The following is a 15,929-nucleotide window of genomic DNA, read 5'->3' as shown; positions in this document are numbered from 1 at the left end:
GAAAAGTTGGTGCAACTGGATTAAAAGATCAAATTCAATTCAATCCAAGTTAAAGCTTAATCTTGTTTGGTACAACCCAGGCTTATAGCCTTAAAACCACTTGATAATGAGCAATACTCCAGATACATACAAGTAGAAGTGATTTTCCAAGCTCATCCATATCAGGCACCAGGTCTTCTAGAGGCTGAGGGGGGCGAGGGGGAAAGGCACTCTGAGGCAAACCCACTTCCTGGGGCCAGTCTTCAGGTGGAGGGACTCCAACCACACTGGAATCATTGATACCACCACCACCACCATCATCATCATCATCATCATCATCATCATCATCACCATCATCAACAGCAGCACAAGCATCTCATCATGCTCACTAACATAATTCCTTGTTGTGTTTGCACTCATTATGTTTATAACACATTTGCATCACAACTTTCTAGAAGTCTGCGGGCGTCATAAGTACTGTTAAACCTTTTCCATTTGAAAATATGTATTATTGTATTGGTTAAAGCCATATATTTACCATAATGCTCATCTATCACCTAAAGAGGATTTATTAATCAATTAAAATCATACTTACTCAAAAATCTTGCCCAACTGGTCAACATCAGAATTCCCACGGAAAAGCGGTCTAAAATAGAGCAAAATCAAATACAGAGGTTAGTAAAATGATGCTTAGCACTAAAAGATGTGTATGTTGTTAAATATACTTCTTTCATGATTACAAGCAACTCTCATAGATACAGCATATATTTAATTCATTAGTGACTGTAGATTAGATTAGAAGTGTATTAATGTTTCTTACTATAAATATGGTTCTGACCTAAACTCAAAGTTTTAAAAAATTGTCACTATTATGACTGGTATCACACAGTTTGAATAATAGCATGCAAGCTTATAAACACAGGGTTACAAAGTGTACTCTGTAAAACAGAGTGTAAACACTTTGCCTCTGTGGCATTCACACATATGTGATTCACACATATATGTTTGTGAACATGGTCTGTTAACACTGTAAGATGCTTTCGTGCAGACATGAGTATATAGAAAGAGGAGAGAAGAAAAATCCCCTGGAAAAAGCCAGCCATGTCATATAGCAGTACTGATGTGAGGACCTACACTCCAGTTAATGCTGTAGTTTCCTGGCCGAGAGAGAGAGAGAGAGAGAGAGAGAGAGAGAGAGAGAGAGAGAGAAGACTGAGCGCTTTTTTCAGCACATGATGAGATGAAGCGGCACTCGTTTTGGAGTCTTCTTGCCTGGACCACTGCTGCTTGCGGTGGCTTTTGGCCCGTCACGATGCCTGTAGGCGGGCATGCTTCCCTTGGCATGCTCACAAATTCCAGTCACTATTACTGAATCCGAACCACATTCACCATGGTGGGGTGGGGGTGTGGGGGGTGAGGGGGCAGAAAGCTATTTATCCCTGTAGTCTGCTTTGGCTGTCCGTATGCCGCTGTGTGGGGGAACAGCAATGAGCCATGAGAAATAGTGGCTCAGACTATCTAAAAAACATGAGAAAGAGTCTGCGAGCAGCTATAACAAGTCCTGCTCTCACACATGGCATCTATATTCTATCCCTGAATTAGTTGCACTGAATTTCACTGTAATAGAATGCGTCTGTAGCACGCTCTGTAGTTTTCACCAGAGGTCGCTCTACTACAGCGAACATCTGAGATCGGCACGAGGCCTTTCAATACACAACAGTGCGGAACTCAACTAACTGTAACGAGACAAAGAGGCGGCTCAGACCACATGTTAGCTCTCTGCTTCATCTAACCGCTGCCTAACATCACCTCGGAAAGTTCATTCTGACTCAATCAGACGTGCATTTTACCCGCTGGAGTAATTACGCTGTCAGAGTGTCTTATGGCTTGTCAGACAATCATTATTTCAAGTACAACCTTCATATCTTCCTGTCAGATTTCAGATTCTAAACATTCTTTATAAGTCAGAAGTGAAACCAACATAAATAAATCAATCTTCTCTTTTGCTAACTGTGTGTCATCAGAATGGACGAAACTTACATGTCATTTATTTCCCAAAGAGTGAAAGCCTAGAGTTCAAATTGTGAAATGTTCACAGTCTAACTGGGCAAAACTGAGAAAACCAGTCCTATTTTCTAGCAGCATGGGAAAAAAAACACAGTAATCTAGCCTGCGTCATGCCAAAACATGTATGCTTGAAATTCACTGAAGCTGCATTCTCCCCTGCACCAAGCCTACTTATTAATCTGAATGAAGAAGGGAGCATTTTTGTTGTTGTTGTTGTTGTTGTTGTTGTTTTGTACACAAGGCTGATATTATACATCCTGACTGAGTGGGCACAGCCGCAGCACCACACCAGTCCAGCACACACAGCTGAGTCACACTCCAAGTGCCAGTCCCTCTGTCCACATTCCGCACTGATAGCCAGTGGAATGCTCCACTGTGTGTGTGTGTGTGTGTGTGTGTGTGTGTGTGTGTGTGTGTGTGTGTGTGTGTGTGTGTGTGTGTGTGTGAGTTAACACGAAAGCATTTATGTTTGAAGAAACATGTAGACACAATGCATATTTGTGAAAAAGTAAACAAGGACGTCTTCTTAAGAAGTCAGTGCTCACATTGAACCGTTGAATGGGTGGAATGTCAACAGCATTATCAATATAATTCATAAATACGGTGACTAATCGTTCTGCCATCTCAGATACACAACTCCCACTAACTTAACGATATGCTCTGAAATCAAGGAAATTAGGCCACCCAGGTGAACTGCATTGGAGGACTGCATTAAACAGTACGTCAGATGTGTTATGTTGAAAAGGACTTCCTCCTTGGTTGATACAACAAAAAAAGATCCCTTCCAGGCTGTACGCCTTGCTCCCCAAAACCCATTTTCAACCGTAAATAAAACAATAAACCAGACAGAGTGTTGCTAGCTCAGGTGCGCCATGTCTTTATCATTCTCCAGTGACTTTTAAACCCCATTACTCAAATCTGTGAATGCAGTGCACTTCTTAGACAACAGAATGGAAGCGCTGGAAAAGCTTCTCCCAGGTGCCTTTTAATCTGCAACAGGTGGCCTTTTTAAAAAGTCTTCTCAAGAAGAGAGAGAGAGAGAGAGAGAGAAAAGGAGGTGTACTGCATGGATCAAAGCGTCTCCCTTCTGCCCTCTGGCACTCTTGGAAGTAGGCCAGTAGCCCAGCGTGGTGGCTTTTTTTTGAGGGTATTGTGTCAGTGAGACAGCCTTACCTGTACAACACCTCACGTTACACAACCTGCTGAGGACCTGTCTTGTGCACACAGTAACACACACCTTTCTCAGTCAAGTCACACGTTTTACTCAGTCAAACACAGTACTAACCCCCTACCTAAGGCTGTTACTATTAATTCATTTTCTCAGACTAGAACATTTTGAATGCTGCAAATAAAATGAAGTAGAGTTTGTAAAAAATTGTTGCTGATGTTTGAACAAATACTTTGTACATAAAAATTAATACCATTGTCTGGGATATCATTCTTTAGTGCCAGAACAGCATGTGAATTACTCAGGAAGCATTTATAAATGAACCATGAATGCAGCGACTGGCAGGAGTGTGCATTTAAAAAAAATCTTTGGACACATATCTTATCATAAGAAGCATGAACCAGTGAATCAAATCACAATAATTAGTGCACTGAATTGAATCAAATCTTTCTATTTGCTTTGTTTACTTTGGAGCTCAATGGAAAACCAACGAGTTGTGAATCCAATCGTTTTGTGATTCATGAACCAAATAGAATCACTACGTCTCCTTGACCTTAACCTTCAGTCCTTCTGTCACAAGATCATTTGAAAGGTCTGCAGAATGTAGCATGCAGCATAATAATAATAATAATAATAATAATAATAATAATAATAATAATAATAATAATAATAATCTTGTTATTTCAACTTCCTGAACTGAGGTTTGCATAATTGCATATTACAGTTAGGCCTGTTAGGATGTGAAACACAGGATGTGTGTGAGTAGATCTGCAATCTGGCCTCCCCATCATACACATCTCCCTCCTCAAGAGTGTTGAGAGGAAGACATCAGCCCCCACATCCTCCCCAGCACAATGAGGGACACTCAGCCAGCCATCGACAAGTAGGAAACACACGTGTGTTAAAACAAATTTGGCATACATTTCATTGCACCCACACCCGCCCACGCTGCAATATTATCGCCCGAAACCCACCTGGGGTCTTTCTGCCGTTACACAGAAAGGACGTGTCTCTTATTGGTGGCGGTTAGGGGAAGGAAATTCAGATTGCAGATTGAGCTCGCATTTTAAATGCACCCTTCCCTTCACAGGAATAACTGCTTATCTTAAACAGAGTGCTGCTTTTCATTCATTCTTTCCCTATTACGATTGAGTTCATAATTTACAGACTGGCCACAAATTATAGGGAAAAAAATAACATCAAGTCTCTTAGTAAGGTTTTAGGTCACCACAGGTGACCAGAAGAGCATCAGTGTGCCTTTGCACAGATTCTACAAGTCTTTGGAACTGTGCTTAAGTGACAAACACCATGCTTCCAAATGATATTCCTTCAATTGCTCAGTTTGATGGTGCTCATCTCCCATCAGTGTTTAATTGGCTTGAGATCTGAAAGTGAAGTCTACAGCATATGATTTACATCATTTTCTTCCTCATCAATTCACTCAGTGAGCCCTCATGTCCTGTAGATAGGGGCAGAGTTATCCAGGAAGAGACCACTCCCATCAGGATAGAAATGTTTCAACATAGAATAAAGATGATCAGTGATGCAGTGACACGTCCCTCTAAGGGGAACACAACAAGTGGATCCAAACCATGTCAGCAAAATGCCTGCAGCATAACAGATCCACAATTTCCTACACATGAGTATAGTAATGGTGCAACTTATGTAAATGACAAAATTTCAAGTAAACACAGTACTCATAGGCCATTGAGCAGCAGGTCAACAGAGACAGTTGCTACAGCCGACATTGAGGAACATGGCACTTGAAGTTCTTGCATGCCTTCTGCAACCACAGCACATGGTATTTCCCTAACAGTTTAACAACCCCAACTGACCACAAAAATGTGTTCACGATGAAGAACAGAGAATTTAAAAAGCTTTTCTACATTCAATGTGAAACTATGAGGAATAGTTATTAATACATTGCCTGAAACAGCTCATGCGGTGTTGCCCTGCTTACACAGTCTGATGCAAATCATTGAAATCAATTCAAAATAAGACTGATAAGCTGAAATATCACTGACTTCTATAGAGATTAACACCGTTTACACTTGAGGATAAACTATAAACTAAGACACCGTAGTGTTAGTCACCGTGGCTTTGAAGCTGTAACCAAAGGTCAGAAGCTGAACACATGCTGCTTCTGTTTTATTTTTGAGTGCATGCCAAGTAGTGAACAACTGTCAATGCTGGGCGCACAACTGAGCAATCAGGTCACCTAGGCTTGACGTGTTTCTTTCAGTCTAAATGAGCACACGCGCTTTGAACGTCATATATGCATCCCTTAATCTCATTCCCATCTGTGAGACTGCAGAAGGTGTGAGTTTAAGGGTAAAAAGGGTATGTGTGGGTGGAAAATGCTCTGATAAGTGGTTTAACTGGATGTGTTTTCCTCACCTTCTTCTGAACATCTCAGCAAAGATGCAGCCCACACTCCACAGATCCACTGGGGTCGCATAGCTCGACTGCAGGAGCACTTCTGGAGCTCGATACCAAAGAGTGACCACCTACAGTACAACACAAACGTCACATATATTGTCACATGCAGATAGTTCATATAGGGACACAAGGACAATCATTAGCATCACAGATTCTGTGCATATGTCTTTATTAATATTTAGCAAAGATGCTCACAAATACACACTGCACTTTTGTTTCTGTGCCCCCTTGTCTATGAGTTATGTAAGGTATGAAGTCATATCTGGCAGTGCAAGCCTCCAAATGCTCATTTTGGTATGCCAAGATTGCACAAATTTCACAGAGAGTCACTACCCTGCTGAGAAAAAAAAACCTAAAACCAGAATGCTCACTCCACTTTTGCTAGCTTTCCAAACTTACTGACCAGATAAACCAGTATGAGACAGCACTAACTAATATAAATCAGCATCCTGTTTTCCCCGTTTTGTTTTTCCAACAGGGTGTGGATATTTCTCAAGGCCGCTACGGAGCCTAAAGCGTTTAATGACTAATCAAACTATTCAAATCTGACTGCTGCTTTTTCTCACTTAAACCCATGTTTAGTCCTTAAACTCTGTGACTCTTAGCCTTACAGCTGCAGCAGACGGCACATACAGCTGAGCAGCTACAGTAGGGAGAGCTTCCAGACAAAACTCAGTGACCCCGTTCCAGTAAAGTGGACGACTTCCAGGTGCTTTCCCTCTCCAACATGCCGTCCTCCCATGGGCTCGCAGCCCAGAAACCCTCAGGCTTTTCAGCCAAATCAGCCGTCCCTGTGTTTGTAAGCAAAGCCTGGGGTGTATATCGGGGGCGCGTATCATAAAATGTGCCAAAGGACTCAGCGCTAAGAGAATGATGCGCTTAATGAGTGCTGGTGTGGGAAGGAAGCTGTGAACAGCACACAGGCCGTATGTCCCTGATTAGAGCTTAATTAGAGCTATACGCAGCAATTCAGAGGGAGAGGAACTGTTCAATTGAAGCAAAGTATATTAAAAAAACAATTACAGAATAAAACATGATGGGGTGGGTCATTATAGGAAAAGAATCAATTGCAGGGTAGCGTTATGAGGCATGGATTCTTTTCCTTTTACAGCAGGGTGTTTTATTCCTCTTATACCACAAAAATTTGTTAAGGATTACAAGTTTTTTTATTTGGACACATCCTATTAAAAAAAATAAAATAAATGTATTTACTGTCACATTTAAGGTTGCAGAACATGGAACAGCAATTATTAACACTCATTCCCTGACTTTCTCTTCACAATTGTTTATAAGAAAAGCCACAAACTGATAACATTTTACAATCATGCAGCAATACCTGAATTAATATTTACTTAAATATGAACTAATGATGAGTTAAGGCATGTACTAATCACAAAATAAATGAAGAGCTAACCTTAACTATGACATGTGTCTTATGAATTCATACGTGAATCATGAGCACCTCAATCATGAATACATCTTAGTGCATGATGGTTAGTTAACTTATTAATTAACACGAAGGGGTAAACTAATCAAACATGCCCTATAAGGAAGAATATGAATTAAATGTACATAATAAAACAATTGTTTACATAATTTGCCACATGCAGCTGTGTACACAAACACCATTGGATGGTGTTGAGATGAAATTATTGGTGTTTATTATTAGTGTGTCTTTCTAGGTTTCTATGATAAGGAGGATCACTGTAAATTTTGAAAGCAATCCAGCACCATCCAATGATGTTTATGTCTGCAGCTGCATACGGCAAATTATATAAACAATTAAAAATTTTGCACATTTAATTCATATGCTTTCTTATAGAGCATGTTTAATTTAGTTTACCCCTACATGTTAATTAATACTTTAACTAACAAACATGTTTTCACATGTACTTAAGGTGGTGGTTATTCCTCATGATTAATACATGCCTTAACTCGGCATTAGTTCCTGTTTAAGTAAGTATTAATTCAGGTATTACTGCATGATAATTCATGTATTGCAAAGTGTTACCCACAAAACAGAACATTCTCCATCTCCAGACTTTCCTGGGATGGTAAACCTCTGGCACTGAATACTCCTTCCATAAAGGTTTCCTTTCAGAAAGCTTCACCATATCAAAGATTATACATTGTCAAATAACAACAGCTTTTTAAAATCTGTTAATTTTCAGGCTTAGATTATGCGGAGAATTTGCCATATACTTCCCTGTGAATTAAATGTTATTAGCTGCTAGAAACACTAAAATATTAGAAGTAGCACATTAATACAGTCAAACCTTGGATTGCGAGTAACTTGGTTTGCGAGTGTTTTGCAAGACGAGCAAAAATTTTTAATAAATTTTAACTTGATATACGAGCGAGGTCTCAGTAATATGAGCAATATGAGTACCTGTAGTACGTATACGCTGCTTTGTCTATCGAGCGTCACGTGATCACTATTGAGCCGATGGTTCTTCTCTCACATCCTCGGTCTCAGTCAGTGTGCCTCATTTGTATAGTCAACATCCGTGTGAGCGTGTTGTAACTGTTGTGACTGTGTAGTAACTGTACTGCGACAATGGCCCCCATGAAGATAAAATTTGAAAAGGAAGGCAATAAGAAAAAGGAGATGATTACGGTGGAAGTTAAGAAGGAAATCTTCGAGAAGCACAAACGAGGTATGTGAGTAGCTGAGTTACGAGTAGTCAGTTGTCGATGAAATTGTGTCCTTGGGGAAGACCATGGGACTGGAGGTGAATGAAGACGACATTCAAGAGCTGGTGGAGGAACATGGCCAGGAGCTGACCACCGACGAACTGATGGATCTGCATCACAAGCAACAGCAAGAGGTTATGGAGGAGGTCTCATCTGAGGAGGAGGAGGAGGAGGAGGAGGAGAAAAAGACGGAGAAATCCCTCAGTTCAAATAAGATTAGGGAGGTGTGTAAAATGTGGGAAACAGTGCAAAATTTTGTAGAAGAGCACCACCCGAGTAAGACTGTAGCAGTGCGAGCGAAGAAGCTGTTTAACGACAATGTAATGTCACATTTCCGCGAAATCCTTAAAAGGAGGCAAAAGCAAGTGTCACTGGATAGGTTCCTTGTTAACGTCATACAAAAAGAAAAAGATTCCAGTGAGCCAACAGATAGCAGTGATTCCATTAGTAACAGTGAAAGTCGTCCTACACAATAATTAATAAATTTGATTACTTTATATTAAATTTAAATAATAAAAATATAAAATGGTATTTTGTGTTAATCATTATTATATATATATGAATATTTTTGGGTTTTGGAACGAATCATATGAGTTTCCATTATTTTTATGGGTAAATTCGCTTTGATATACGAATGCTTTGGATTACGAGCACGTTTCCGGAAAGAATTATGCTCGCAATCCAAGGTTTGACTGTATAAACCTTTGATATGTCAGAGTTCTGAAGTTCGAAAATGAACAGCGTCTGACCAATCAGATTCAACAATTCAACAGCATTGTGGTATAAGTATAAATGAACTGATATGTTCTCATTGGAAAAAGTACAAATTGTATGCCATCAATGTATTCCAAAACATTGATACATTACATTTCTCAATGTGGATTTCGTACATAAATGGCCTTCATAAATTTACTCAAAACTTGTGGTTGCTTCACTCATTTGTGGCCTAAATCTTTTATAGCCTCTGACTGTGCAAACGTAAAGGTCTTCGTGCAAGACCAGTGTGAATGGAATCAAATTTAAAACCCACATTTTTCATGTGTAAAAGGAGTTATTTTTAAGCGCTGACACTTTCTCAAGTTAGTCTTCCTGATTAAGAGGAACTGGAGAGGAAACCAGTGATGAAACTTGTTGGTCTCTTTGTTGTCATGTGACTGAAACATAGGCACATGATTCATTCGAAAATAGCTGCTCTCCATCATCATTCAAAATCAGATTCCATTCAGATGGTTCCGTCTTATGACTATTGGAACGGTGGTATGATCTAAGTTGCTCAGATCGATATTAACTCAACAAGAACACTGATAAAATGATTACGACAGCATGACAGGCTACAGTGAGTATGTCACAGTAAACAGTTTCATAAATAGGTTTATAAATAGCACCTGAAAATACTCACTACACAAATTTGCATTCAAAATATGCTAGTTAGTTCTATATTTTAGCTTTAGTGTATACTCTACACTAAAGCTAGCTCTATAAGTAGCAGTACTGGAGGAGTGCTTTTTAACTTCTAGGAAGAACCACAGCTGAAGTATATCCGCTTTTCTCAGCGCTGTGAGTTTGTGGTGTGGCCTTCGATTAACACACACATACACACATTCTACTCATATGGTACACATGCTATAGCTGTGCAAAACTCGCCAGCAAAGATTCAGCTACTGAGGTGCTATTGTTGTATTTATTTAAAACATAAAACTGTTCTGATCAGAAGAAAATTAACGAAGCGCTATAGATCCATTATGAGTAAATAGGCTTTATGAACAATATTGAAACACACTGAAGCTGGTGCTAAAAAGACCTAGCGACACATTGCGACCATAAACATTGTACATTAGTTTTCATTTGGCCACTTGCCAGTAAAACTGTTTCGCATGACATTTACACACAGCAGGATTCCTTTGTTAAATGGCACATGCCACCATCTGCATGACTACTGGCTCCTCACAAAACACAACTCGGTGATTATGATGAAATACAGTGCCTTACGAAAGTTTTCACCCCCTTGGTTTTGCACCTTCAAAGTCGTAGGCATGTTGTGTAAATCAAACGGTACAAACCCCAACGAAATCCATTTTAATTGCACATAATTGTTGAAATGCAACAAAACAGGAAAAAACACCAAGGGGGGTTAATACTTTCGCAAGGCACTGTAAAATTAAATGCAGTGGGTGTGAGGTGAAGGTAAATAAATGGCCTTGTCTGCATGCCTCATTAGATCGTTTGTTTTCCTTACAATATGAAGTCACTAAGTGCAGAACTTTTGAGCCAGCAGTTAAAACTAAATTCCAATGTATTTCTCAAAAAAACATATTTCATGCATGCGTCACATTGTTTCAAAACTATTTTGGTGTGAAGTGCAAACTGTTAAAGATCAACTCCTGAGCAGCTTTTTCCTGTCATGGTCATGCTTTTGTATTCAAACAGCATCACCTATCACTGGTCTGATGTAATTACTAACGAAGGGAGGGGTTCAGGGAGGGGGAAATAGGGGTGTCGGGGTCACCAACAGAAAGAGACTACTTTTTATTTATTTGCTAGCGGGCACCTTATAAAGATTTTTTGGTCTTTTTCACGATCTAAAAACTTGATGAAAAATGTCTGGGTATGTTAATTCCAAGGAGACGCAGACGACTCTATAAAGCCTGTTTTGTGGCAGAAAGTCACGGACTGTTCTGTAACACAGCCTGTTTTGTCTCTCTCGTGTCTTTATTTTGACTCTGCATGTGTTTAAATGTGAGTCAATGGATTTTTGAAAAGAAATGAAAAGTTAAAAGCTCATTGAAGTGTTAACCGCTAGCCGTCATCACTTTGATAAATGTTCATTTAGATGACTCTACACATACTGAGCTGATTTTGTTAGGCTATTAAACTTTTATTTGATTGTATCGAGTGGTATTGCACGTTTATAACAATCAGTCCAATAAAGACAATTTAAACAATATATTTATTTACTTATAGTGAGAAAGCAACCAAATGAAACTCTGCCTTATTTTTTACTCCAGGATTTAGATGTCAACCCCAAATGTCAACCCACTTGGGGATGTGTTTTATTATATTGCTGCATATATAGTGTTGTTTTAATTGTTTTTCACTGTCAACATTAATATTTTTACTGTTGTGTTTGTAGTTTTTTTTTTTACAACATAGTATTTGTTACATAGCTAATTGCTAACCAGTTCTTACCCTAACTGCTAATCATTTGGTTTTGAAGGAAATCAGGTTCTTGCAAATGAAATAGCATCTGCCTTCTCAACAGAAAATTGTTCACCCCATCATCCGAAGAGTGCAATTTTGAATTTGCCAACGTAGTGCTGTGGCATCGTCAGGATTCGAGTCTCTCTGGGCACTCTCTGAATGGGAGAAGAGGGTGCAAAACGCTTTCTTCCGAGTGTGCTGCATTGCACTTTGAGTGGCAGTTTAGCAAAATGCCTGACTACACATGTCTCGGGGGAGCACGTTAGCCTTCACCCTCCCTTACTGTGGACTTACTGTTCCATGATACGGCAGAGCTGGCTAGTGGTTGGGAATTGGCGGATGACCAAAATCAGGGGGGGGGATTTTTTTGTAAAACCAAAATTCTTGTTGTATCGTATGTCTTGTGGACGTCTATGGAGATAATTTTGCACCATATGTTGTGATCACAAAAATAAAACTTTCACATAAGAAAAAAAAATGCAAACACTGAAATGTGTGAAAAATGTTTTTGAGAAAAATGATAACATTACTTTAAACCGGCGAGTCTCAGCCCTACAATAAATGTCTATACATTGACATGGTTATACTTACTGCTATAACTGTAGTGCTTATTTTGCGTGAGGTAATGGTTTCTCTCTCTCAGGCTGGTCCTGTGTGCCGTTGGCTGCTAACTGAAGGGTCAGATAAAGTGATCCTGGCTGCCTTCAGATTAAAGGACAGCATTCTGTGCATTCCTATCTGGTGAGACGGCGTGGGCTCACTCAGCACAAGGAGAAACAGTGGCTTTGCAGCGCTTCTTAGCAATGCTGCTCAAGCACATCCACATCATACAAGGCTCAATTGGTCAAGCTGCACTTCCACTATACTGGACTGTACCACCTGTGACTGTGACACCTTCAGTATCAGACAACACAACACAATTACCATCCCGATATACAAATATTGCACCTAATATACAAATATTGAATCCAAACTGGATCGCTATTGACAAGAAAATGCACAAACAGACAGACAGGATGACATGTCAAAACACTCTGGCTGCCATCTTCTTCAGTTACATGGTTTCAGTTACTACACTCGAGCACTACAGTCCCCAACCTCCACTTTTTCATCCCTGCCTCATGGAATTAAAACAATAGAGATACACTGAGATTAAGAATAAGGCTGGCCTTTGGGCTTGGCCATCAGCCTATGTTTACATTCTCTCTCTCAAAGGAAGTGAAGGATGAAAGCCCCCTTCAACACAAGACCTTCGTCCACATTCTTTCAGGCTGCCCTTGGACACTTTTAAATGGACAAGTCTACTAACTTGGCAGAGGACAAAGGGCCATCCTTAAAAATGAGCCTCTGCCAATGATCTCTTATTTAGTTAATAACAGATCTTGAAGGCGATATGATTAGCCCATGCTTAGAAGCTTAATTCTCAGTCTATTAAAGTGTTTCACAGTGTTATTTATGGAAATGCTACCTTAAGCAACTTTGAGGAATTAAGGCAAATAATACAGTATGAAGAAAGCGATCAAATAAAAGTATAAGATTTTAGATTCATCTTCAGTAACTGCTTTATCCTGGTAAGGGCTGTGGTGCATCCAGAGTCTATCCCAGGAACACCGGGTATGAAGTGGGAATGCCAGTCCATCGCAGGGCACCATGCACACACACACTGACAACTAGTGGGCAATGTAGTGTCACAAATTAACACACCAGCACGGTTTTGGGAGGTGGAAGGAAACCGGAGAATTTGTACGAAGCTTACATGGACACGAGAAATGAGAAGCCATTGTGTTTCCCATATTTGCATTATATCATTCATTAAATCAGCATCATTGATTTCTATACATGCACAATGCAAATCAATTAAATGAACATGTGTGGATTAAATGTCTTTCATATCCCCTCTTGTCATACTTTGTCTTGTGTTGCTTCATTCCTCACCTCCTGTACAAACAGACTGTAAACATCATTATTGTCAAGCCCTAGAGTCATTCAGTGCTTTTTCTCTGCTCTTGTGAAATCCCATTTACAATAGTGACACATTTAGAAAAGTCCGTCAGGCCTGCTCAAGATGGCAAAAAGATATATGAAGTCACAAGTGAGCAAAGCATGCATGCAAAACTGTATACAGTAAAAAAAAAAAGAAAGAAAAAAGAAAAAAAAAAGAAAACGCCCCCAACTGCTGCCAAAATATGCAGAGCTTACAGGAATGCTGTATGGGGCCCTCTCTGAGCAAACAAAGAGAGTACAGTCAGCCTCTCTTTCCCCTGTGCTACCACATCCGCACATCATTAGTTGGAAAATTCCTGATATATGCCGTAATTTTTTTTGCTGGTACAGGCAACTCTTTAATATCCAGATGCTGTTGCACCCCCTTGATCAGTTTTTCTGCTGCTCTGGTCCGCTGCCAAGACATCATCAGCAATCAATCCATACAGAGGTAAGAGTAAGAGCTCACCACTGGACAGCCATTGGTGAGGGTCACACAGGAAATACCAAATAAAAAGCTCCTCATGCATCATGCTGTGCCTCTGTTTGTGATGTCTGTTGCAGTTCAGGAACCCAGCCTCTTTCTTTCCTTTTTCGTTTCTTCCTTCCTTCTTCTTCCTTTTTCGAATACCGGAAGAGATATCTAAACATTCCCAGAGTCTGTTGCACGTGTTCTCCTGCATGCCTTGTTTTCATTTTTTTCCCCCAGCCATGCCGCTGCCTGTGTGTCTGTCCAGAGTAGAAGCACATTGTCTGGCAGAAACCGAGTTGCTGTGCTTCCCCTCGGCACAAGAACCTTCTGGAAATCTTCTGGAAACTACAGCTCAAAATAAATCTCTAGTTTCATCAACAATTTTGATCAAAAGTAAACCTGGCTTCATGTGAGTGCATTTAGGACAACAAAAATCTTCATGGGAAAAAAGTTTGGAGCCGTAACCCCTCGCAATAGCCTTCCAGTTTCTCAGACATGTAGGCATATGACAAAGTTATTTAAAGCAGTTACTTGTTCCAGTACATCTGAGGTGCTAGTAGAAAACGGTTTGAGAGAAGGTTATTTGTACAAGCCTCACCTATTATTCCGGGTGTAACAGGGACCTCATGAAGTCAAATTACCTCTCACCTGTTTCATATCAACATTCCTTAGACTTTCACAGACAATACACACACTTCATATTACATCCAGACAAAGAGAGCCAACTCAAACAAAGAGACAATTTTTGAAGGCTTTGCATAAAGACAATATTTGAATGTGAGTTGAAAATAAAAAACATTCAGGAAGTTAAACCAGGAATAACAGAAGAATACTGAATGTTCACGCTTCCCAAGCACTCTCGCTGGTTTATATTTGAGTGCCACCGTACCATCACTTTAATCATCAGCTTACCTCCTGGTTCTGAAAAAGTTCCCACTAGAGGTGGAGATGACACTGCCTTTCTGTTCTCACTGGCACACTTCTAACTCCCCACTTCATTCTCTTTTTACTCAGCTGATGTTTCAGGGACTGGCACCTTATACGGGAAATGCTATGAATGGAATACATCTGGGTACTATAGGTGAGACAGAGCAGCTAAAGCGAAAGCTTGGAGAGCAAAATCATTAATCATAAGAAGCTAAAGGTTACGGATGTTGAATGATGAATTTCTCCCAGCCACGCATACAAAGGTTCAAACAACCGGCATGCTCATTTGTGGATATTTAAATTATATTTTCATTTTAATTTCAGGGGACTTTAAAATCTAAAGGTTAGAAGTTGGAACAAATCTTAATTACTCTTCGGATAGGTGGCAACAATTCAAAACAGACAGTAGGGATCCTCCTGCGATTGTTAACCACCATGGTGGGTAGAGGTTAAATACTTCCGTTCCAAAAAAGCCATTTGTCTAAATCCTCCTCAAATATAAGCTTTTTTTGTACACAATAATCTGCTGTTTATATAATTCACCAAATCATCTATTTTATTAGCCTCATTTGCATGCAGAAATAGTTGGCAAAAGTTGAACTATTATGCTGGTGCCACAGTAAACTGGCATCTTTTGCTCTCAACCGTCTCCAACTGCAACATGTCTGAGCAAATCTAGAAATGATGTTTACATGGCAGTTGATTTAACACATATGGCATATTGTTGGCTTTTTTAAACATATTTGGACAAGCAAACATTTGATCTATCTCAGTTGAAACAGTGCCTATTAATAAAGTTGATACACTCTATCAAATGACACATAAAATTGACATTTAGCAGTAATTTTCACAATTTAAATTAATTAAAAAAAAAGGTCAGTCACATGGAAAAAGTAAGTACACCCCTACATTTGGAAGTGGTAGCTCACTGGTTAGGACTTTGGACTTCTGATTGGAAGGTCACGGCCAAGCTGCCACTGCTGTTCCCTTGAGCAAGGACCT

General features: G+C 39.8%; 1 protein-coding gene across 1 annotated transcript in view; it reads right to left on the bottom strand.

Moving 5' to 3' along the window:
- The window catches only part of cdk6 (cyclin-dependent kinase 6), a 41,320-nt gene that overhangs the window by 6,552 nt on the left and 18,839 nt on the right, over positions 1-15,929 (bottom strand). The window contains exons 5-7 of the mRNA XM_017454562.3: positions 5,612-5,721; positions 575-625; positions 131-266 (exon numbers count right to left, since the gene is read on the bottom strand). Of these exons, the coding sequence (XP_017310051.1) occupies positions 131-266; positions 575-625; positions 5,612-5,721 (297 nt within the window). The remainder of the gene's footprint in view (positions 1-130; positions 267-574; positions 626-5,611; positions 5,722-15,929) is intronic.

The sequence above is a fragment of the Ictalurus punctatus genome, chromosome 24, assembly GCF_001660625.3.
Source record: "Ictalurus punctatus breed USDA103 chromosome 24, Coco_2.0, whole genome shotgun sequence".
Lineage (NCBI taxonomy): Eukaryota > Metazoa > Chordata > Actinopteri > Siluriformes > Ictaluridae > Ictalurus > Ictalurus punctatus.
The sequence above is the reverse complement of the archived record's forward strand: the minus strand, read 5'-3'. Positions and strand labels throughout refer to the sequence as shown.